At 32.6% G+C, this 25,847-nt stretch overlaps 1 protein-coding gene across 5 annotated transcripts; it reads right to left on the bottom strand.

Moving 5' to 3' along the window:
• Positions 1–3,097: 3,097 nt before the first annotated feature.
• Positions 3,098–13,041, bottom strand: LOC149889873 (dynein regulatory complex subunit 7-like). 5 transcript variants are annotated; one of them, XM_090085073.1, is made up of 20 exons: positions 12,900–13,010; positions 12,500–12,659; positions 12,193–12,258; positions 11,838–11,909; positions 10,667–10,792; positions 10,357–10,551; positions 9,871–10,029; positions 9,218–9,439; positions 8,669–8,785; positions 8,190–8,259; positions 7,719–7,847; positions 7,519–7,644; positions 7,310–7,358; positions 7,072–7,228; positions 6,769–6,981; positions 6,487–6,597; positions 6,208–6,318; positions 5,525–5,719; positions 3,317–3,456; positions 3,098–3,235 (listed from the first exon to the last, which is right to left on the bottom strand). In XM_090085073.1, exons 5-20 carry the CDS (start codon positions 10,742–10,744, stop codon positions 3,151–3,153), a joined length of 2,157 nt encoding a protein of 718 aa, XP_089941199.1. In that variant the 5' UTR covers positions 10,745–10,792; positions 11,838–11,909; positions 12,193–12,258; positions 12,500–12,659; positions 12,900–13,010; the 3' UTR covers positions 3,098–3,150. The 5 variants fall into 5 exon arrangements, with proteins under 5 accessions (XP_089941199.1, XP_089941195.1, XP_089941197.1 ...); XM_090085069.1 differs by lacking the exon at positions 11,838–11,909 and adding an exon at positions 11,945–12,001 and having other exon boundaries at positions 12,900–12,993; XM_090085071.1 differs by lacking the exon at positions 11,838–11,909.
• Positions 13,042–25,847: the final 12,806 nt, after the last annotated feature.

Below are 25,847 nucleotides of genomic sequence, written 5' to 3'. Positions count from 1 at the left end.
GGAGAAGCCTACAAATTAAGCTGCGTGAGAGGAACTGTCAAGTATGGCGGCGGTAACGTGATGGTATGGGGTTAAATGGCTTGGAAGGGTGTCGGAAAACTCCAATTTATAGATACTACAATGGATCAGGTGCAATACAGAAACATATTAAAGCAAAATTTGAAGTCATTTGCTCGAAAACTCGAGCAAATGACTTCAAGGATCTGATTTTACATTTCAGCAAGATAACGATCCCAAGCATAGTGCCACTAAAACCAAGGAGTGGTTTGCTGAAAATAATGTTGAGGTCTTGGAATGCCCGCACAATCACCGGACCTTAATCCCATCGAACATTTGTGGGAAATTTTAGACCGAAAAATTGGAGATCGGTCATTTTCCAAAAAAGATAACCTCAAAGTGGCAATTGAAGAAGCCTGCGAAAAGATTCAACCAGAAGAAACAAAATCTTTAGTTGAATCAATGCCTAGACCTCTAGAAGCTGTAATCCAAGCATAGGGAGGCTCAACAAAGTATTAAAATAATTGTTTTGTTATATAATAATTTGTTATAAAACAAATAATGTGTTTGGTCGAATATTTTTTTGACAATAAAAAAACGACCTAAGTTCCTTTATTTTAAGACTGAAAACCTTGTGATTCAAATTTTACATTAAAATAAATAAAATCTATTTAAAAACATGTTCTTTTATTTTCATTAATCTTGAGTTTACCAAAAAAGTCTAAATTTATGAAAATACAGCACTTTTTTTAGGAAAAATATTTAAAAAAATGTTTGGTCGGATAATTTTTTGAGACACTGTATAAGCTAAAATGAAAGAATATGGAACAAGACATGACTTTTTCCACTTAGACCAGTTGGAACTTTTGAATGTCTAACTGTTATAATTGTAAAATGGCCTATCAAATTGCGATTGATAGTAAGGGTATCGCACTAGCTTATTAAGAGGATGGTTGCAGTTTTGGAGGGGAAAACTAAAAACTCTATCCAAATAAATTTCTGTCTTTCCTATCTTCTGTTATCCCTCGAAAGATTAAGAATATGGTTTACTCAAGTCTTCCTCATCAATTTATATCAAAAAGAATATATTCGAACAGCCTCTATACATATGCAAGAAGCTGAGTTCTCTTTCTATCATTTGACAGGTAGCCTATTTCATATTTTTACTTTTAGCTGGTTGCAAGAACTAACTGTACAATGTACTGCCAGCGTTTTAAACGTATAGGATTTTCATTCTAGGCTGGTTTACGGTCTTTCCTATTAGTAGAATATTCGATTACTTGGTGTACCAAATGTGGAACATCCAACTATTTAGTAAAGACCATTTTGGAATATCAAGCCCTTGGAAAAAAAAAGAAGAGCAAAAGGGCAAAAGAGGTATTCGCCTGGAACTACTTAATTTTAGGGGTCTCAATATCTAGAAAAGTATGTTGAGCTCTTACATTTGATTAGTATAATTGTTTAAATAATCAAAATTTATTAGGGTAATTCAAATAAATTAAAAAACATGAGAATAAGTTGATATGCCAGTTCAGTAGCCTGGAGAGTTATTGATAGATTAGAAGCTGGATGAACGCTCTACTTTACAGCGTAAGTTCGCTACTTTAGAACCGAAGGCTAAGGTCGCCTATTATCGAAAACTCCAAGAGATGGTTGGTATTTGTCAGTAATTACCATAAGCACTTTTTAGCGACAAATTCAGTTTTAGTCCGCAACCAGATAACGAGTTTTTATTGCTATGGCGTAAAACTGGCACAAGAAATATTTTTGACTTTGTTCGTTATTCAAATATCAAGGTGAGAGTTGATGTTACGGATATAAAAGTATTAGTAGCCATACTGCTATCCATTTCAGATTTAACATGCTGTTCGTAGATATACTGCTACAATTTGCCCCCAATTTTTTTTTTTATGGACGACATTGCTTGTCCACATCTTGCAAATAAAGTGTAACAGTGGTTTTAGAAAGAAAGCATTGAACGAATGGATTGTCCTGTTTGTTCACCAGGTTTTAATCCAACCGGATTTGTCTGAAACACTTTAAGTAGGCACAGTATTGCTCGACTTGTGCCAACACGATTGCTTCAAGAGCTTGAAAGTGCTCTTATAGAAAAGTGGGGAAATATTCCGTTAAAACAGATTGATCAGAGAGAGCTTAGCATAGTTCAACAGAAGACAAGACGATGACATAATAAATTTTTTTCTGCAATTTAAGAAAACACCCAGATTTAATAAATAGAACAATAACAAGTAACTTACTCTTTTGTGTTTAAATAAATATGCATCCGTATTTTATAAGTAATAAGTATATTTATACAATATATATTTAACAGCTAGAATTGTGAGTGAAAGTTGCAAGACTCGAAGACGCGAACAGGAAGCTAGAGATGTGTCTGGGGCGACAAACGGCTAATAATAGTCTCCAATCAAGATTACATTCTAATTTTTAGTAAACCAATCAACCAGTTTTATATGTAATATTGAGCACATATAAAGTTGGCAAGTGTAAGGAAGATGATTTCGAATTTGATAGCACAGCCTACGAATATAAACCATATATAAACAATTAGATATCAGCTTTTGATTACGAATATAATAAATGTTATCCTCAGGATACCAACCCAAACGACTATAATAATACACCTGTAAGTGACTAATTTTATGAGATGGATTAAAAAATCTTTTGAACAACTTTCCATACGAAGATAAAAACAATTGCAAATGAAAAGAGATTAAAAACTTACACGACAATCAGAAACAGATGAGCCAAAAGATTAACTTTACCAAACGTTAAGTCTTACATTCCAATCACAGTTACCCCTATGGCTATCAATCTTATCAAACAATTTTTTTAAGTTTCGACATCAAGGTTAAATCGCCTATTTTACAATCATGCATAATGACATTAAAATTACTGCTGCAATTATTTTAGTTCTAAGTATTTAATGATATAGGTTTGCAAATCGATTACTGTATTTTAAAGGTCTTTAATTAAAAAAAAAAAACCTTACTTAAGTCACTCCTTATTAGATATTTATGTGTCGAAACAGACGCTGGTGAAAACTTTTATTTAAACAAAAAAAAAAAAAACAATTTCAAACTAATGTTAATTAGAAAATCTTTTTAAAACTTCAAACTCATATCAATCATAAGATTAATCTAGGAATTTAGTTATGCGATCATCACTTCGAAGTCTTTCTTCGAGCTGCATGTATTTAAGTGGAGCCATCTCTTTGTGTCTAAAAGGTAAAACCAGTTATTTACAATGATAGTTTGAATTGATAAAAATTCAGATTAAATAATGAACTTTTATTATTAACCTATTCAATCTCAGCTCCAAGATGTGTAATTTAAACACGATCTTTTTACAAAATTGTAAATAGTCTTCTTCCTCTTCTTTGGTCATGTTGTTCTGGTTCTCTTGAAACGCAGCCTGTTTTTGCTGTAAAGTTTTAGTCTCCTATAAGCATAACAGCAACAAAAATTGTATACTTGTCTACAACATTTTTTGTTTACGAAATCTTTTCAGCTAATTTTTATTTAGCTGATTTTTTCAAGCAATTTTTTTTTCTTCTTAAAAGTTCAGTTGAAATCTAAACTTATTATTTCTAAAATATTGAGTTGAAAAAAAAATTCTTTCACACTCGCGCCATTACAAAAGGATCTCATTAGAATAGGGGAAGTTATATGATTTTCTAGAATGTTTTAGCATTTTCTTTTAATGTATCAACGGTGAACTATTTTCTAGGAATTTCCACGCAGCTGTGTTAGCGAGTACAGGTGATTTACTTTAACAAAATTTCAGATCAGAAATCCCATACTCAACACTGCATCTCATATTCAATACTGCCTCTCATGAGTTCCAGCTCGGTCATTCCACCGGTTGAGACCAAACATAACATATCCCAAGCCCTAGGCCAGAGTAGTGTTACTAAACGCACTTGTTAAATTTGGTTTCAACGTTTTAGTTCTGATGACTTCTAACTCGAGGATCGTCCAAGGTCTGGTCTTCCAACTGAAGTTGATTCTGCAGCGGTGCGCAAACTATTAGAGGACGATCCAAGACTCAGCAACCTCATTATAGTCTCCACGCTCCGATGTTCTCACACATCAGTGCTGCACTGTTTTCATTAATTGGGAAAGGTCCTAAAGTTTGGGATTTGGGTTCCCGACAGTTTGACACAACTCGACAAAGATATGCAATTGGAGATCTGCACATTCTTGCTCTCCAAAAAACGACTCTTTAACTGGTTAGATCACATATACAATCACTGGTGATGAGAAGTGAGTACTTTATGTAAACAACAGACGAAAGTGTCAGTGGGTTGACATTGACGAGTGGGCAGAACCAGAGTCCAAAGCAGATCCTCATCAAAACATGGTCATGTTGTCAGTGTGTTGGGATGTACATGACAATGTCCATTTCGAGCTTCTTCTTCCCAACACCACCATAACGGCTGACTATTACTGTCAACAACTGGAAAGACTCAGGCAGAAAGTCACACAAACGCGGCGACAGCACCAAAAGATTTATTTTCTGCACGACAATACACGACCACACAAGACAAAATTGACATGCTTAAGCTGATAGAAATGGGATGGGAAATATTGCCTTACCATATTCTCCAGACATCGCTCTAAGCGTCTATGATCTTTTTCGTGCCCTGTAATTTCACATGTTAGAGAGCTTCGATAATGTCTGGCAACTTGAAGCCGACATTCCTAAATTCTCGGAGGCGCATCCAGGCAGTTTCTACAAGGATGTAATTCATTTCTTGCTTAATATGCGACCTCTCTTATGCGACCGCAGATTTTGTAAAAGATGAGGTACCTTCAAAACAGATGGATGTTCCGTAGCAATTTTTACTTGCTTTAGAATCGCTACGGAATTGTTTGTGCAAAACAAACGCAAAATAACATTAATTGAAAAGGAATATGAGTACTAAAAACCACTCAATTATTGACCTCATCATGAATGACAACACGCCTTAAGACATTGTAAAAGATGCTTAACAAGCTTTTAAGCACTAACTAAACTGTAGTTTTATGTTTCCAAACAATTGTTGTGTAAAGAGTAAGCCTGGCAGTGGTTTGAAGACTCAAAAAGAGTTTTATAACTTTCCAATTAACTAGTCTAAAAAGCTTTCACCACCCAGTATATTTGTTGCCCTTAGAATACTCAATTAAAATATTTAAAGGCGATGTTAAGGTCATATTGAATAAAAATATACTTAATGTATTTGATTAACAAATTTATTTTTTCTGCTTTATCTTCAAATCTAAGCTTATCTTTATCAAAAAATGATTTTTTTTTTGCAAAACTTACTGCCAATACAATAAATATAATGTTGATAATTGAAAAATGTTTAAAAAAAACCTCACCTGATTGAATAAATGTTAGATTTAAACCAGACAAAAATGCATAAAAACAGTTAAAAAAAATCTTGACAGCAAAAAAACTTCAAATAAGGGCTGTGTAACAATTGTAATCAAAATTAGTGACAAAAGTAACAACAAAAAAAAATAACCTTCTCAAAACATGCTTGAATTCGATTTGCTTTATCAATTAGCCTTTGTTTAAGGTGACTGAGACATTCTTCTCTTAGCTTTAATGCTTCACTTTGGTTCAAGTGTTCAGGATTGCCAATTCTTGTCAAAAATGGTCCTAAATAATCAAGTTCTGAATCCTGTTTGCAAGTTTCTGTTAGCGGTAGATTTTTACCCTAAATTTTGTAATTAAATTAAAGATTCTAATTTAAAAGATATCAAAATTGCAATAGAAAAAATATCAGTATAAAAATATCAGAGGTCTCAGTAAAACCTCTAACTGGGTGCCTTTTAATTTTTTTTGGATGAGAAGGGGGAAAGGGGAAAGGGGAAAGGGGAGGCATACAAGGTTATAATACCTTTATCATATTCTAGCACTTACATTTTACTTTCGTTGTAAAATGTTGTGCTATGCACATGTTGATTAAAATGGTTTTTATTTTTTCATTTCAAATATTCCTTCCTTTGGGCAAATTTTTCACTTTTAAAAAATAAAAAATAAATTTCAGATGAAACTTTATGGAACCAAACTTGTTAACTTCTTATGCCTGCTACACCTATATCTCCTGAGGGTAACCATGTTCCAGTTAGTCCTAGCAGTCTAAATAAAGAAATCCCAATTTATAAACTTTTCATCTGATATTTTTAAGAGCGAAACACTTACCAACATTTCTCTTCTTAATTTTGCTTTTGAATTTCTTTCAGTGTCATATATTGAGACCAACAATTTTATATCAATTTCCTCTTTCATTCTATCAATTAAAATTTTACTCATCTAAAAAAAATCACAAATTCTTAAATTTATTTTCAAAAATTCAAAGAACGCAACATTAAAGCATTTAAAACATACTTAACATTAACATACTTAGTTTTCCTTGTTATACCATGCATACCATTGTAATTTTTATTTAAGCAACATTTTATTATACAAAAATTTATTCACCTCTACTTCTGACTCATGTATTTTATCTTCACAACACTTTTCAGATAATAACAGCTGAATAAATAAGTTGTAAATAGGAAGATCTTTTGACGGTTCTTCAGTCGCATTAACCTGAATATTGTGCAAATATAACATAAAAAAAAAAAAGAAACTCATCTAGTCACATTAATTATTCATCAATCTAAAACCTAAATAAGTCAAAAAAAAAAAAAATAATTCTATTTTAATAAAAAGTCAGATTAGCAAGGTAATAAAACTTTAGTAAATATAGAAAATAAATACTAGATAAGCACTAGTCATATCCTTTGTAAACTTCAGTTGTGACAATTTTTCAATGGAAAAGTCAAGTGGTTTCATAAATTCTCTAAAAGAAGCTGTAATCCGATTTTCTTGTAAATGGTATTTGACCAGTATACGACCTTCGCTTACCAAAAATAATCTTTCAGCTATAGATTCTTTACAACTTTTTTGGGGATCAAATTTCTCAATCATTTTCTTTACAAAAATAAAATGGCAACATAATTTAAGTAAGCAATAAAATCAATTAAAAAACTAAACAAAGTTTCATTTCAACAAACATAAAACCTGTATTGGCATAGAACTATTTCCTTGTGGTAAAAACTTTTTGATGCGTTCACCATAATAAACCTGTCTCAATGTTAAATAGTCATCTCTGCCTTTAAAAACCTCAACAATTTCTTTTTCATTTTGTTCCCGTTTAACTAAACCATCAATTCGTGAACTAAAAATTTAAAAAGATATAAAAACCTTTATTGAGCAACTGGATAATTTTTTTAGTTTTGTATAAGGGAGTTAGCTATACCTTTCATAAAATGTCAAGACATGTTGGCTATCCCCTTTATAAGAATGCTCTAAAATAGATAATTTTTTTCTAAAATAGATAATTTTTTTCTAAAATAGATAACTTTTAAGAAACACTTAACACACTCTAAATTTAAGGATGTCAGTTTAGAATTGAAAAAAATATATCTATGATTTACAAATAAATTCCTCTTTCTAGATAAACCACACCTTTTAATCCATAAAGACGACCAGGTGCAAACTTGTCATTTATCCAACCTGTTTTTAAATTATGTATGCGCTGTTCAAGTTTGTCATTTCTGTGTTTAAAAATCTCTTGTACTTCAATAACATCATCTATTTAATAGTAACAATAAAAGATAAAAATATGTTAATGCTTTTCATGATTTGTGTCTGATAAATATACTTACCCTCGATATCATCCATAATAGATATTCTAGAAATCAATCCATCTTTATTAAAGTATTCACAATATTTTTCATATTTTGCACTTTTATAAATGACTGTCTTCTTTCCAAAAGGACAACAAGTTTGAAAATCTACAATATAATAAACATTTTCACTTTAAGCTAAGTTCAGATTAAGATAATTAACAATATTATAAACAAATATGAAACAATAGATAATCAAGATAAACTTTTTGTAACATCTATGCTTTTTTTCATGACTATTTAAAATCTAATTAATTTTTGCATACATTTAAATTAGAAACATTAACATGTTCTTAATTTAAATGTATGCAAAAGTTCCTTGAAACTTTATTACTAAAAGTGCATAAAAAATCATAACAAGCTTGATAACTATATATAACTTACAAATCAACACAAATAACTTAATGTTCATGTACAAATGTATTTATTGTAAAATGGAGCATCCATTACCTTTTTCAGAAATTTCAATTTTGCTAACCCATGAAGGAGGAAGATTTATAGTATCTTCATTTTGATATTCCTATAATCAACATTATAAATAACTTTTAGCATGAACAGAAATAAAACCATAATGCTAATACCTCTTATCTAGATCACTAGCTTTGTCATCATTTTGCTATATTTTATTTTAGCCAAATATGATTTAGACTAAAGTAGTTCTGCTTTATAATATTATGATTATACCCTATAAACTTGTGTATAACCTGCACTTTTTTTTTCAAAAAAACCTTCAAAAGTTTTGAATTTTATATCTTCAAAGTATTTCCAAAAAAAAAAAATGGATTCATTCTGCAGATTATACACAGGTCAAACAATTTTTAGACATTTTTGATAAAAGGTTTAGGCTGAGGGTTTAATGCAGGGCTGGGTAATACATGAATGTATATGGTACTCATATCTCTATGTAAGGAACAAAAAGTTAAATTTACCTCTTCTTCATTTACTTCTAATGTACCATTAACATTAGACAAAACAACAACTGATGTATCTTTACTTGGAAACATAAACTCCCATTTTAAAGGATCCCCCAAATCATATGAAATTTTCTAAACACAAACAAGCGTTAACAGATCTGACCTAACAATGTTAACAACTAATGATGTTAACAACTAATAGTGTTAAGTTAAAAATTAGAATGTGGAGCAACACTTCACAACTTTTATTTCTAATAATAACAACTTTATAAACCTTAATATACTAAAATTAAAAAATATAAAATAGCTTTAAAATATATAAGTAAACAAAGTCAAATCTAAAGAAATTCACAATAAAGATTACTACATATAAAGATTATACATAAAAGTTATATATGAAGATTTTAACATAAAAAGAAAGAAATTTTAACAAATTTTAAGCTTTAGCAAGTTTAATTGTGGTGGTGCATTTTCTACTAGAGGTTATTTTGAATTTCATCAAATAATAATAATAATAAAAAATAAACTTTGCAACATATTTTTTTCAAACCATTTTAGATTTACCTGGATCCCTTGCGAGCAGTCTTGCATATTGACCCATACATTTTTGTGGTTCCAGATATTTTCAATACCTAAGTACTCATGATAAGTGATAGGTTTAGTTACTCCTGTTAAAGTTTCAATGAAGAAGCTCTCAGGTACTTCTCTTTTTCCAGAAAGCACAAGCACCCAACAGTGTACACGTAACCCATACAAATGATCTTTTTGTAATGGATTTTTCAATGACTAAATCAATACTTTGATAAGTTTAGTATTTCAACTATAAAATTCATGTTAAAAATTCTAATAAAAAATATACTTAAATATAGTTAAGTGGGAAAACCAACTTGTTTTATGAAACTTATGATATATAAGATAGAATGCACAACATTTTATTTCACTACATCTTTCTATAATGTTTGTAAAAGTTAATTTGATTGAGATGTTATTTAGATACTTCTTGTTTTAAATTGGGAATAAATTTCATGCTCAAATTCAAATAGAACTACAAGTTTTTAAAAAAATCTAGAATATAAAGTAAAAAATATATTTAAATCAAAAACTATAAAAGCAGCACCTTTGAAGTTAAAAAAGAACACACAAAAAAAATAAACAACTAAGGACATAAAAATAGGAAAACAATGCATAGAAACTGAAATGTAGAAACTTTTATCTACCATTATTTTCAGCTTTTCCTCTTCTTTTCTTTTAGAATCTTCTTCTTGCATTTTAGCAATCCTCTTGGCTTCCATTTTTGTTTCAAACTGACTGATAAGAAACTTTGGTGGTTTCACAACATATTTATTTGAAGATTCTTTTTGTAAAACCATTTCTTCCTAAAATATAACAATAGCTATCTTGGCAGTGATAGTGTTTAAGAAATTTCATCAAACTTAAAAATAGTGTTATGTAGTAATTATTAGCAATTAATGTTTTAAATATACTTAAAACTCTTTCAAAAATTTCATCATTTTTTTTTTCTTTCATCAATAGTCACAAAGGTAGTTCATAATACAAACGGTTGCCACAAAAATGTATAACCTACTTGTTGTTTACTTGTCATGAACTAACTATGATTAAGTAAACAACATGAACCAACTAAACAATAAACCTACTGTAAAACATATTTAAATGAAAAAAAAATTAGTAGCTAATTTCTGTACCTTTTCATTTTTTAACAAAAAAGGACAAACTTCCTGTGATTCATCCATTAAAGCAACCTCTTTAGTTGCATATCCACTAACACAATACGCATCATAGCCAGAGCCAAGCAGTAAAGAGCATAACAAGATTGCATAATCAAAACAAGACCCTTTTTGTAATTTTAAAGTTGTTGTTGGAGATGATACAACCAAAGGCTATGTAATAGCAAGAAAAAATCAGAAAATTAGAAAATAAAAATTATTTATTTTTATAAACAAAAGTTATAGATAATTGCCAAAGCAAATGGGTGAAATATAGATAAATAGTCACCAAATCAATAGGTGGATCTAATGGCTGGAATGTCAAATAGTCAGCAACAAAGCCAGCACATCCCAAAAAATCATACATCTCAGGATACTTCACAAGAGTGGGGCGTAGTGTTGAACAAATAAACTTCTAATAAAATAAGATTGCTTTTTACAGCTAAATCTATGATCTTACTAATCGTTACAAAGTAATAACATAAAAAACAAACATCATATATATGTATAGTAGGTTATATAGTAGTATATATAGTATATACACAGACATGACAGAATTGAAGAGACACTCAATATACTAAAACTTTTGAAAACAGCAAAATATTATAAATTTTTTTGTAATGATTACAATTTGAATAATAAATACTTAGTTTACACCATGTTCACATTTTTCAATGCTAGAACCCTTTTAAGCATCCATGGTGTTTTACTTTGTAAAACACCATCTTGAAGAATTTCTTGCCATGTTTCATGCAATAATCTTAAATATTCTGTTTTTGACAATAGCTTCTTATTCTTTTTGCAAAGTTTCTGGTGTAATATGGCTCAGAGGTGTTCCATAGGGTTCATATCAGGTGACTGACTCAGCCTTGAGGCTTCTTAATCCCATTTTGAACCAACCAATTTTGAATCACTTTAGCAATTTGACAAGGTGCTCTATCTTCCATAAGGAGTTGTTTTTAATCATCCTACCACTTGAGAATATTAGAAAGAGTCCTTCATGCGATATGAAAACATATTTTGCTGAATTGATATTACCTTGATACTCCACTAGCTCTAACCAAAGATTGCTTCATATTGCAACCCAAAACATAGCTGTTAGTTGTTCTGGAACTGATACCAACTTGTGCTGCTTTTTTTGAAACCTTAGAATGTGGATTATTTCAACATTTCTCTCTCAGATAAATTGTAAAACCACTCTATTAACAGTAGAAAAAAAGGATTTAGAGTTTTTCTGATATTTTTTGTTGGCTAAGATTACCTTAATGCAGACCAACAATAAAGCCTTGTTGAAATTCAGATAAGTCCAATGCTCCTTTGAGCCTTGGCATATTTAATCAATTAAATATGAAATCTGAAACATAAAATCTTGGCAGATATATCATTTTAACAAAGATTAGGGTTGAAATACATTTTTTCATGGTGTCTATTTAACTCTGTCATATCTAGGATATACTTACATTTTTACATATCTTTTAAATATATGTAGCAGTTTGAAACTCTAGCTACAATTTTGACTGAAGAGTACAATTCTATAATTAAAAAAAACTAAAATAAAAAACAATACCTCCTTCAAGTAGTGCATGATCATATATGCTATTTCCCAGAATGCAAGAAAGAACTGCTTATAACAAAGTAAATTTAGCAATTTTCAACTTTTGTGAATAACATGTAATTATTCATACATGATATGTTTTTAACTTTTTACTGTTTTAATCCTATTTAGAATTTTAGTTTTGGCTTTGTATTGAAGAATTACAATATTGCAAAACTTTTATTTGGAAATTATTCAAATATACAATCTTGTTGACCTACCTGTAAATGATAAGAATAAATTCTATAAATTTGCACATGTTGTTTTTACACTTATTGGAACACAAACTAAAGTGAAAAGTTGAGAAAAATCTATTTACATTTTTTTTTGTATGAAATTTAGAACCACTGTAATATATATATATATATATATATATATATATATATATATATATATATATATATATATATATATATATATATATATATATATATATATATATATATATATATATATATATATATATATATATATATATATATAAAATTTCAAACTGCTACAAACATTTAAAAGATATGAAACAAATACCTCCAATCCACACTCATTTTTAGGAGCTAATAGTAAAGGCTTTCGGTCAGGATAAAGTTGACTGAATTGTCGCTGAAAGTTCTCACAACAAGATAGTGTGTATTTCTCTTGCTCATTATTTTCAACATATGATTTGGGATAATTATGACCATTTGTAATTCTGTAAATAAAATCATGTACTGTCACTGAAAGTTCTCACAAAAAGATAGTATGTGTTTCTCTTGCTCATTTTTTTCAATATATGATTTGGGACACACACACACACACACTTTATATTTGCGTGTGTATATACACTTTACATTTAAAAACTGAATTTTATTGTTCTTATTTTAATTATATATTTGATTTCACTAAAAATTTATAGCGCTTACAAAAAGCAAATTAAAAAATAAATAGTTACATCAAATTATTTGGACTTGGAATTAGTACTGTTATATTCTTTAATTGATCTTTTAAGTCATTCTCAAGATTTTTTGCATCCATAACGACAGCATGAAAGAACAGCGAGCACATTATTTGTATATAGTTGGCTCGATTATCCATATAAGAAAAATGTTTATTTAAAAATTGAGTTACACTACTAGGACTTGCCGATTCTGGCGCATTGACATTTTCTTAATACCGCATTGACATTTTTTTAAATATTGCATTGACATTTTTTATAATTCCGCATTGATATTTTTTTAATACCGCATTGTCATTTTATAATTCTGCATTGTGATTTTTAGAAATACCGCATTGACATTTTTTGCTATACTTAAGGTTTTCAAGATGACATCGTGTTCTGAGTTTATATTTGATCATCAGGTTCGAAGAGTTGATCATAGTCCATAAAATGAAAGCAGGGTTTTAGTTTGTAGTGACCTAGAGCTAGCGTGTGAATACCGTCTTGTAAGATGTGTCTTTTGTCATCGTTAGCGCTGAGTGCGACTTTGTTAATTTCTTCGGTGTAAACGTTGTGAAGATGATATCGGATAACATTCATGGTGGCAAGTTTTTCTGTCTTGTTCATTAAGCAGTAGTAATAGTCTTAATGAGTGATGTGTTTTTGTACGACTTTTGCTTTAACTCCTTTGCATTTTTTCTCATTTTTACCATTAAAGACAGCATAGGAGTAGAGTTTGGGTCGAAGTCCAACAAACTCTTTAATTTGTTTACCAGCAGCCTCATCTTTGAACATGCCAATAACCTTTTTATTTTTAAACCCAACGTCAAATGCAAAGTTTTGAATGGCAGGATGGACTTTTGGAAAGTCGCTCGTGTCAAACTTGCTTTCAAAGTCATCAGCAATGTCTTTATAGAAATCTTCTGTTTCGATTTCATAAATGAGCGAGTCGGTGTCGGTCATGAGTAATTTTAAGCGATCACCGTATTTAGGTTTCATGTAGTCGTAATGGTGCTGAAACATTAAAATTTTGCTGATGTCCAGGACGCTCATTCCCAAGTAAACAGGCTTGTCGTAGTAAACAATTGTTTTTTTCATATGAACTGCAATCAGGTGTTCATCAAAAATTCTGTTTCGTTCATATTTAGAGCTTTTGGATAATTTTAGAATTTCTTTTCTTGTGGTAACCAGTTTAATATCAACGCGTTTTAGAATATTCTCCATGGTTTTGCCAAAGACGGAGTTGTTCATGAGCTTGAAGAATTCTTTTTCAAATTCGTTTTTAGCTTTTGCTCTTAATGCAGTGTTGAGGTCAATGTATTGTTTCATGAAAGGTTCTTCTTCAAAGGTAATACCTCGATGAATTTTGGTGATGATCAATCCCATTCGTTCATAGAGTTTTAGGTTTTCATGATAAATGACGTATTTTTCCTTGTTGTTTAAATTAGGAACCAGCTTGTCGACTTTATTAATTTTTAATCTTTCAGGAGCCAAAGGATAATCGTTATGCAAATCGTGTAGAATTTTAGGATAATCCAAGTCAACTTCGAGAATGCAAGGCATGGATTTCCAATTTAAAAGTTCATCCTCAGTCATCCATCTGAATCCTCTAACGGGAAGAGGTTTGCTCATGGCCCATCCATAAAGGTTATTAGCGTCTAAGTACTGAATGAATTTCAATGGTTGTGAAGGATCGTACGAGTCTCCCATGTATTTGTTATTGGCAGTTCCATATCGGTTTGAGATCATGCTAATTCCACCGCGTATCCCTCTTTGAAACATGATAAGCATATCAATATCGGTTAGAAGTTCTAACTGAATTCCAGTTATTTTTAACATAGCGTCCCAAGCCAAACCAGGAGAGGTATAATACCAAGCAGGATCAAGTCTGTAATGGGTAGAACACACGTCTCTAAAATTTTCAAAGACATCGGCAAGTATTAAGACGTCAGACACGTAGTAAAGTTTTTGGTAATCTTTAAACGTTTCACAGCCAAATACCTTCCAAACGTTTTGAGCATGTGCATAGTCTTCACAGCTTATTCCCTCATCATTCAGTTTTGAATAAAAGGTTTCAATAGGAGGCAATTGCGTTTCAGAAAACTTTTCAATCGAGTCTACCCAGTCATAAGGGTAAACGCCTTTTTTCCTTAATAAATCAAACTGCTCTCCAGAGTAATATTGAGCGACGTTTTTGCATTGATCATTGGTTAAATTTTTGGCTAAAGTGTCTAATCTACCAGCCATGAATCTAACGTTGTCAATAAACCTTATCTCTCTCCATACTTCACGAAGTTTACCTTTCTTATCATGGAAATCTCTCACTTTGATTTGTTTAGAGAAGCTGATGTATTTTTCTTCATTGTTAGGTATACAAGTGATCTTTCCACCTAATTTTTTAATAAACAAATGAGCATCATAACCAGACAAATTATGAAAGACAACGGGAATAAATTGTGGAATTTTATAATCTTTCTTGCATTTCTTATGTGCAGCACCACGGTACTTTCCGGTTAAATGACAGTGATCTCGTACTTTGTCACCGTTTAGATCTTTATCGCAAATATGACATTGAGTTGCAGCCTCAAAATTCTTTTCATCCTCATCAGTAACCACTTTCTTTTTTACTATATCAATCTTATCGAAAATCTTTATAAGATCAGCTTCAAGCATGGTTACAAACTTTTGAGCTACATCATCCTCATCGCTTTCAGCTGTGTACATGACTGGTTCTCTTTTGTAAAGGCTGTCGTCAAAGCATTTGATGTAATAACAGAAGGAGCTTGGAACGTGCTTTTGGTATTGTTTGGTATATGACTCTTTATTATTATACTCAGTGTTATCATCGATGGGTTTGATAAAACTTTCAAAGTCTGCGTATACAATATAGGGAGCTCTCATAGACTTGTTATATTTTTTAAATTCAGCAGTTGTTCCTTCTTTTGGAAGTTCGATTCTTACTGAATCGTTGTCATAACAATAAGGTTGATGTTTTTGAAGCTTTTCTTCCTGGTCATAACCTTGCAAGCAATTTCTGCAAAAGTATTGTTTATGTTGATGTTTTGATGCTGAGGAACAAGCAAACCGACTCAAACTTTTAATGAGACAGTAATGGTTGTTTTCTTCGTTTGAAATATACAGCAAATCAACATTGTGCTTTCGATCATGACATTTAGATATTTTCAAAGGGTAAGGTTTTTCATCTTCATACCCAAATACGTTAATGCTGATAGTTGGGTTATTCTTTTCAAACACGTCTATTTTATGATAATCCACAGGAAACTCCATTCCATCCCAATTCAGCTCTTCTGATTTTAGAACCAAGTCTTTATCAATTCTTTCGTTGTCTTTATTTTTAAGATTCAACGCTCTGGTAACTGACCATTTAAAGCATTGATTGTCTTCGTTTTCATGTTGATGATAGCCTTTTTGTTTTTCAAATCATCAGACAGCTCAATATAGGAAGAAGCGCTGAGAGGTTTGTAATCAGTAAAGTTAATATCCATTCTTAAAATCTTAGATAGGGTAGAATTAGAGCCTAAAGCATTGTATTTGACACTACTTTCCAAGATTTTTTCTTCCATTTCCCCTAGGAGTTCTCTTACATTTGCAGCTGCTAGAATAGTCTCTGTTCTTGATGAAAAGCTTGCTTCCCGAGTCACTTCTTCACCAGTCATCATGCTTACAGATTTCATTTTGCACGTTAAAACAATTCTTACCTTTGTGTTTCTTTCCCCTTCAATGACATTGATAGCAGACTCTCTCACCAAATTAAAAAAGGCTGCAAGGTCGTTATATCGAGAAGAAGGTGCGTAAGAAAATTGTCTCACAGTATTCTCTACCGATTGTTCAGTCATTTTAAACTTTACTATAATTGGCTTTGGCAAGGGTTGCTTATATACTGTTTTTGATACAAGTGATTTGATAGACTGTATCTTTTTATCGATTTGTTCTGCTGATTCGTTTACCTTATTCTTAACTACTTCAGGAACGTAGGGTTCTATCCATTCTTTAACATCATTAAACTTAGTTTTAACATAGGCTGCCACACTTTTTGTAGCTGCCGTCAGACTTGAAAAAAATGAAGGTCTCTGTGGAATGACTGGTTTTGGCGCTATAGCAGGTGTTAAATCTGAAACAGGCTCATCAAGGATGTGTCTTTGCAAATGGGCTGGTTTTGGAGCAATAGGAGGCTTTTGCACAACAGGTCTTGGTGGAATGATCTTTGGTTTTGGAGCAATAGGAGGTTTTATCACTGCAGAAGAAACAAACCTTACTTTTGTTGGCTTTATTGAAACTTTTACAGCTGGTCGAACAAACCTCACCACGGTAGGTCTTACATTAACAGGCAACGGTTTTGCCTCAGTCGTTCGTCTACGAAAAGCAGCAGGAGCAGAGACAACTCTAGGAGGCTGCAAAGCCATTATAAGTTCTCCCTTTCACATTTTAGAGTATCCTCTTATTTTTTGCCCTTTAGCAATTTCTTTTAATTCTTTCACCGTTTTGTTTTCCATTTTATTAACGAAAGATTTTTATTTATATCATTTTTCAATTTTTAAATTCAATATAAGAATTTAAAAACTTCCCACGCTAGAAATTCGAAGGATCTAAAAAATCTCATATTTGTATCCATCTACTACTTTTCCATTTCGTCTCGTTAAGTACTGCCAGCCATGTCCTGTCTTTTTCTTCGATTCATAAACAGACTTGTATTTCACCTCCTCACCAGTATCAATATGAGTTATTTTCAAACCTAAAGGATTATTTCTAATTAAACCAAGTCTCGCATATTTAGGATCAAGAGGCTTCTTTTCTTTTTTCTCATTTTTTCTTGGTCTCCCCACAGGTCTCACCTCTTTCGAGTTTTCCAAAATTGCATCTTTATCAATCAAGTTGTTCTCAACCGCAATCATCATGAGCGACATTTTATTGTCTGACGTTTTGGAAACACCATTTTCTTTTAACAAATTTTTCAAAAACTTTCTTGTGTAAGGCATATTTTTATTATATCAAGATTTTATTTTATTTAAATCAAATTTAATTTTTTCATTTCTAACATCTGAAGAATTTCCATGGATACGAAGAATCTTAAAGTTTTCATACACAATGTCTTTGGAAGCGAGTGAATGATTTAAAAATGCGCTTTTTAGATTTCCAGAAATCTTTTTCTTCTCCTCGAAATCGCAATCCAAACCAAGCACATACTTGTCAATCATTCTTAGCTTTTCTTCTTTTGGCAAGCCTTTCCAAGTACTGAGATGCTCTTTGATTTTCTTTTCCATTTGTGAATATTCAGTCTCAACACTCCATACAAGTCGGTAAAGCTTGTCTCTCTCTTCCTCACTGTACTCTTTGGGAATATTAAAATCTCCGTTTTCAGTAACGTAAACAGATTCGCAAAACACACCTGTTTTTCCAAAAGCAAGAAGCTCAAGATACCTTTTTTTATTTGCGTCAGTCTCTTTGATACTGCATTCTAGAAAAAACGGAAAAAACTGTATCATTTTATTCTTCTTTTAAAAGATTTAATCCTTTTTCGGTCTACCTACTGGTCGCTCTTCCTTCACGTCTTTAATCCATTCGTTTTTATCAATCAAGTTGCTCTCAACCGCAAGCATCAATAATGACATTTTATTGTTTGACGTTTTAGAAATTCCGTTTTCTTTCAGTAATTTTTTCAAATCCTTTTTCGTATACCTCATTTTTATTTAAAAAATATTATTTTTGAAGACATCAATAAATTCAAAGAATTCATGTTAATCCTTCGGATTTTAATAAACAATATTCATTCTGCTTCCATCTGATTTAAGCCTGAGCAATTTATCGGAAATGAGGACGGCAAAGGCTTGAGTGTTTGCAGGAACGTTTGCATTGAATGTCGCTTTTATTTGCACATCTATCACTGAAGTTTTTAACCTCTCAGCCTGCTTGCTTACGTCAAAAACAAAAATAGGACAAATGTATCTATAATTTAGAGCAGATATATTGGGTTGAGCTATAAGTTCGTTTGTTCCATAAAGTCTATTGTCAAACTTAGAAGCATCTCTATAAGCTCTTGAGTATTTGTTGTTATTAAAGTCTAAATTGTAATCAACAGCAGGATACCTTTCACTGTTTAAAGTGACATATATGTTCTTCAAGTCGCAGTGATTAAAGACTGAAGGATTCTCTAGTTGACTTCCAGATTTATTGGTTTGAAATCCAACAATGACATACCTAGGTCACTAGCTTTCACTAGCAGATCTTGCGCTTAACCTCCAACTAAAGTTGTTGGATACAGGAACAGCGATGGTGTCACATTGTCTAGATCTGAACGAAAATGGAACATCTACTTTTGATTCAATGATTTTGTAAAGATTGTTGCTAGCTGTTACAGAGGGTGTGACATGAGGCATAAACAAAGAAAATTTAGTTAGATCTACTTTTCCTGCAGCTGTTGCTTCTGCTCTAAAAATAGCATCACTATCGCTCTTTCTCACAAGAGTAAGTGTATGCTTAAATCCATAGAGCACTTTATCGTAATCGTCGCAAAATCCAAAAATGTGCTTTAAAGGGATGCAAAACGAAAACGATCCTTTTTCTTCACTTTGCTTGATGATGTAATCTTGTCTTTGCTTAAATCCAGAGTTGTTGACAAGATCTGCTAAAGCTGTTGTGTCTCTTTGCCACAGCTGATTCATTCCTTCAGACAATGGGAACTCTACTGGATATTTGAGGTATCCAATCATGGTGGTAGCTTGTCCAGGTTCGTAAACGGTCTCCACCTCTTGATTCGACAACTGATAAGAAATCTGACTGAACATATACATGATACCGTTGTTAACAAGAGCAACGACGTCTGCATCAGCGTAGGAAGTTCCATCCGCTTTTAAAAGTCTTCCTTCAACCAAAAGGTAAGCCTCAGATGGAAGCGTGAGCAAATCCTGTTGCTCAATATTGATTCTTATTTCTCCATCCACGTTTAGATTCTTATTCACTGGTTCGTATTCATGAAACTCGAATCTCTCAATTTCTTCATCAACAATAATCTCTTCTGTAAAATTTAAAACATCGGAATTTGCCATTTTTATACGTCAAAGAAAAAAATTTTTACATCCTCATGCAATCAAAAGTCCATTTCCCTTTTTTAGATTCTTTGAAAGTTTTACCAGGTCTTGTATTCTAATCGCATTATTCTTCGTCAATCCTGATCCAAACATAGAATATTCATCTATAACTGGTGCTGCTGCTGCTCTGTTAACAATGCTTGAAATAATTTCTTTGCTTTTAAGGCTGAGATCATTCTTTACAGCTTCATGAGGCTTTGGAGTTCCAGTCTTGGCATACAATTTCTCAATGGTCTTTTTACCTTTATCAATAGCTACATCTCTAGCAGTGGAAATGGCTGTAGAAGCTAACTCTTTTCCTGCAGATTTAGTAGCCATGATTGCTTCTCTTCCCAGTTCAGTTTTTGCAATTTTATTAGCCAAAGTAGATGCTGCTCTTGAAGCGCTTGAAGATGCTGCTCTTCTCAAGAAATTCTTAAGCGTGTCAATTATCCCACTTCCACCCACAATATGCTTCTTAACATATCTATTTCTATAAACGATCATTTTTTATTTCCAAAGATTTTTTTTATTTCATATTGATATACGCTGTCATAGCCTTGTACTCGTCTTTATTAATCCTATTCTGTCTCAACAGCTCATCGCAAATGGAAACAGCCACATTTCTTGACTCTTTATTTCCAGCATGCCATGCAGCGATACTCAAGTTGAGCTTTTCCACAAGAGCATTTGGATCGCTCGGAAGAATAATGACGCCATTACCTTTTTTAACTTTAGTTTCACTTTTAAATTTATCCCAAAGAGGCTTTATAATTTGTCGGTATTTTTCGCTTCTGGAGGCTTTTGGTTTGTTTGGATTTGCATCAGATTCCATTGCATGCGTTTCAACGAGTATTTTTTCATAATTTTTCATGTCCTCGTCTGTTACCTTTGTTATATCAGGCTTGGATCTTGTGATCAATTCCCAAATACCTATCGTCCCATCGTACTTTTCTCCGTCAATAATGATGTCGTTATTATCGATAAAAATTTCTTTGTTTCCAATAAACATTTTTCCACGTTCTTTTGCGTGAATTCCAAACACTCTGTCTGCATAAAATTTTTTGGCTGCGTATTTGGATAAATATTCCAAAGCAGTATTTCCAATATTCATTTTTCCAAAAGTTTTATCACTTTTTGAACTTTCAAAAGACGACTCGCTTTCTGGATAAGTCAAAGCCAATGGAGTGTTTTCAACCTCTCTGTATGCAATGCTTTTTAGTTCGTTTTTTATATTTTCATTGCTCTCAATCAGAGGCTTGTAAAGCTTACTCAAATCAGTCTGAAGATTAGCATCATAAATATTTTCATTCAAACTATCTTGATAGATTCTTTTTCTTCTTTCAACAAGTTCTTTCACAATTTCATCTCTTTTGTTAGGGTCTAGTATTTTAAAAAAGGACATTTTTTAAAACACAAGAAAAAAACTTAAACGCAGACTTAATTATGTTTTTTAAATTAGTTTTTCTTAAACATATTGTTGAACGCTTTTATCGCATCTTCTCTTCCTTTTTGGATCAACGACTCTTTGGTTATCTCGTCAATGTTGATTTTTGCTTTAGTTCTTATTTCTTTCATCATACTCTTAAACTTTTGAAGCTCGTCTAAAATCAATTCATACTCTGAATCTCTCACAACGTTGTCTACTAAAGCCTTTGAAATGTGACTGTTGATGGTGTTCAATTTTGACTCTGCCAACACTTTGATCTTTTCATGCTTCTCCGCTTTTAATGCTAGTTTTTTGTTGACTTGTCCTCCAACAATGGATAAAAACCCCATTCCAATAGCCACACCTTCACACGCAATCGCAATAGGGGTAGCAGCGATGGTGCTCAAAGTTCCAATTCCAACAACCCCAAGCGCAACGCCACCTGCTTGCAACGTAGTGTCTACAAAAGAAATGATTCTGCAAGCGCGATGATACTTTTTGCTCAAATGTACTCTCTTTTTCCTCTCGTTGTCCATCTCTTTCTGAATCTCGCTTATTTTCTGAAGACGGTAATTGTGTCCTTCATCTGCAGGAGCTGATGGAAGAACTGGATAAAGTTTAGATTTAGCATCGTGATTGTATTCCATTTTATATTAAACGAAAAAAATATTTTTTTTTCACTCATTAATGAAATTGACAAAGCATAAACTTTCCCCTTTTTTAATAATGACATCTGACTTACTGTTGTTGTAAATCTCCATGATCACATTATCCACCGACTCTGATATCATCATGCTGTGATTGAAATAATTTAGTTTTGATTTTAGGCTTTCCCTCAAATTCACTAAAGCTAATCCGCTTTTAAGTTTTATTCCAAACATAAAAGTTATTTGCTGATGAGCCAGTTTATTTAATGTAATGTCTTTTTGAGCAAATATTTCATATCTCGTTCCTACTTTTGAGGGAGCATGCTTCAAATACTTTTCGAAAAAAAGATATGATTTATTACACGCCTTTCGATCATTATGAAAAAATTTTTTATGCACATGATTTTCCATTTTTATTATTGCAAAAAAAAATAATTTTTAATGCATCATTCCATCTTGAATTTTCAATTCTTCAAAAAGAATTAAAAATTTCACAAGTGAAATTCCACGGATCCAAAAATCTGTTTAAGCAGCAGAAGCACACACTCTATATTTATCCTTTTGAAAACCTTTAATCAACGCTTTAATCTTTAATCTATTTTTTTTCTCCTCCTCATCTTCGCTTTCATCATCTTCGATGTAAATGGTGTAGCTGTTTGCTCTCGTTTCATAGCTTTCATCACGCAGATCTTCTAACAATTCATTATATATATAATCATCATATTCATTTTGTTCTTCAATACTCATCGAATTGTAATCTAAATATACAGGATCATTCATCGCAGATTCATTGTAAGGCAAATCTTCAGGATCAACATCTTCAGGATCATTCATCGCAGATTCATTGTAAGGCAAATCTTCAGGATCAACATCTTCAGGATCATCATCTTCAGATTCTTCTGAACTATCATCTTCTGAACTAGACCAACTAAATATATTAGCTTCGTCTAAAACATTAACATCATCTTCGCTTTCATAATCTTCTAACCATTCATTTTGTTCTGACATACTCATTGTTATTTTTTATATAATAAGAAATTTATTTAAGTCATTTTCAATTTTTTCTTTCATCTGTAGAATTTCAATTGTGAAATTTTTAGATCCTTTGGATTCATGAAAAGAATTTTTAGGCGTAATAATAGACTTGTCCTAGAAGAAGGTAAAAGCTTCCGGATTGACCGACTTGAGCATCACCAGAGTTGAGCGTGACAACGAGTCTTCTACCAGCTGCGACAGTAGGCATAGAATCTGCTTCTCAGAAATTTCTGTAAAAAGAAATGGTGGTGGTGGAACCGATGGATGAAGTGGATTGATACAAAAGTCCAGTCGATTTGTTGTTGAATGAAGTCACATTTGATCCGTTCCACGACGACAAGTAAAAATCTTCCAGTCCAGAGGAGGAGAAGATGCATGTGCTGTCACCGTCATATCCTGGAAAATACGTGTAATTGTTGGTGTTGTATGGAGTCCAAGGAGTGAGTACAGTGCCGTTACCTGGAGGTGAATTTCCGTCGTACATTCTAACTCTAGATTCCCACCAGTTTCCAGAAGCGCCGATGATGTGCACTCTGATGTATTTCAACGACACACCATTTCCTTTTCCGTTGGTGTTCATCAAAACGTATTCGCTGCCGTAAGTGGTATTCAAATATCGAAACGTTCTGCAGTACAGCTTGTAAAGAGGGATGGAAGCAGGAATAGAAGCAAGTGTGGAGATGAACGGCTGAATCCAATACGTGATGGCAGTAGCATTTCTGTTCACCAGTTGAATGGAGATGTCGTTTCTGAAAGGCATGTCCAACGTGAAATATCCTCCCAAGGCAGTGGTGCTAAACATGTTACATCCCTGCAAAGAATTGGCGTAAAAAGCTCCTCCCAATGGTGAAAAAAGCAAATCGGTAGCAAGTCCTGTTTGATCCACTCCGATTCCTTCCGTGGTTTCTGCATAATTCCCCACATTGATTTCTCCGTCAGTGAAGATTCGAATAAAAACTAGTCCAGGGACGTTTGTTCCAGATGTGCTGTATAAAGCCAGCCACAGTCTTCTCAGTACACCGGATTTTCCAGAAAACGCAAACACTGGTGAAGTGGTTAATGCTGCAACCGTCTGAGACTTTAATCCCAAACTGGTGAATCCTGTCCCTGGAACGACACTGGTCAAACTCGATTTTTGCAACAACAAGTCTACATAATTTTTCGTTGCTCCATCTTGTGCGTTGGTTGGATCAGTCACGTTGATCAATTTATGAGAATTCAAATCCAAATCCGCATTTCCCACTGTAGTTCCACCTGACGCATGCGTGTCCACGTAATTTTTCATAGCTGAATCCGAAGCTGATGTAGGTTCCGACAAATTAGTTAGTTTATGAGCTGTCATGTTAATGTCTACGTAAGAAATAGCGTTGTATGACACTTTGGTGTCTACATACCCTTTTGTCGCTGCGTCTTTTAAATTGGTAGGATCAGTTACATTGATCAACTTGTGAGAGTTCATGTCGATGATTCCTGTGATGGTACTAGATCCGTCGGTTTTAACACACAGATTCGAGCTGACGTCTACGTAATTTTTGGTGGCAGCGTCGTGAAGATTAGTCGGCTCATTCAAATTGATCGCCTTATGAAAATTCAAATCCAAGTCTGCAATGCCCACTGTCGTACCACCTGACGAATGCGTATCTACATAATTCTTCGTAGCTGCATCGTGTGCGTTAGTCGGTTCACCCAAATTGATGATTTTATGAGAGTTGTAATCTAAATCTGCAGTGATGGTGCTGTTTCCATCCGTTCTGACATAGAGATCACCTGTTATAGCTGTTGATGAATAAGGATCATAAAAATACCTCCCTAATTCAGTTCTTCCAAATTTGTCAATCATTTTATATAGACACGACTTTTTTTTCACCAAAGTGTGTTAACAACGCTTTGAAAGTCATCCCCTTCCTGTAATTTTTTCAAGACGTAAAGGCACAAGTGACCACAATAAGAAGTATCACCAAACTGTACTCTCTCGCTGTTATAATAAACCGGACTTTTTAAATAATCGACAAGTTCGACAAGAGGAGGCTGAGCATAAGAATCAAACTATACTTTTTGTCTCCGTCTTTATACCAACAGATCCAATGAAATCCATCTGTGCTAGAATCTCCAGTGTTGACAATACCACATTCTTTTTTTCTTGTTTTTTCCGGCAATTCATCCCTCACAAAAACACCTCTAAAGTTTTTAATTTTGAGCTTTTTCACAGCATCTATTAATTGAAAGTTGGTTAGAGGTTTGTTCGGTAGTACAATTCCTTCAACGTTGATCATTTTTTTAAAATTCAGAAAATTTTAAAAATTCGAAGAATTTCCATGAATCTGAAGAATCTAAAAAATCATAGATTTTCCATGGATCTGATTTACATTTCATCCTGTTCTATTTCATCTTCTTTCACCTCTAAATTCAAGTCTTCACACATCATGAGGCTATGAGGTAAAGATGCATTTTTTACGATGATGGCTTCGGACAGTTTAACTTGAATAGACATAATCGAAGGGCCAATATACACCCCCTCAATTCTAAGTCCTCCAATAGCATAACATCTTTGGTTGATAAAATCATATCCAGAAGATAAGACCAAATTTTTATTAAGACGTTCTCCTTTGACTCCATTTTGTATATCAAGAGCTGTTTTCTTTCTATGAAATGTAGTAGTCATGAGTATTTCGTCTTCATTTTTAGTTATAAACATTTTAGCATAAAACACTGGAGCTGCTTCAGAATGCTCAGCTTTATATTTTAAAATACTCAATTCGTTTGAATT

The sequence above is a fragment of the Hydra viridissima genome, unplaced genomic scaffold (genome assembly GCF_058129835.1).
Source record: "Hydra viridissima isolate aposymbiotic clone 2 unplaced genomic scaffold, HvirCarnegie_v1 scaffold_4, whole genome shotgun sequence".
Classification (NCBI taxonomy): Eukaryota; Metazoa; Cnidaria; class Hydrozoa; order Anthoathecata; family Hydridae; genus Hydra; species Hydra viridissima.
The sequence above is the reverse complement of the archived record's forward strand: the minus strand, read 5'-3'. Positions and strand labels throughout refer to the sequence as shown.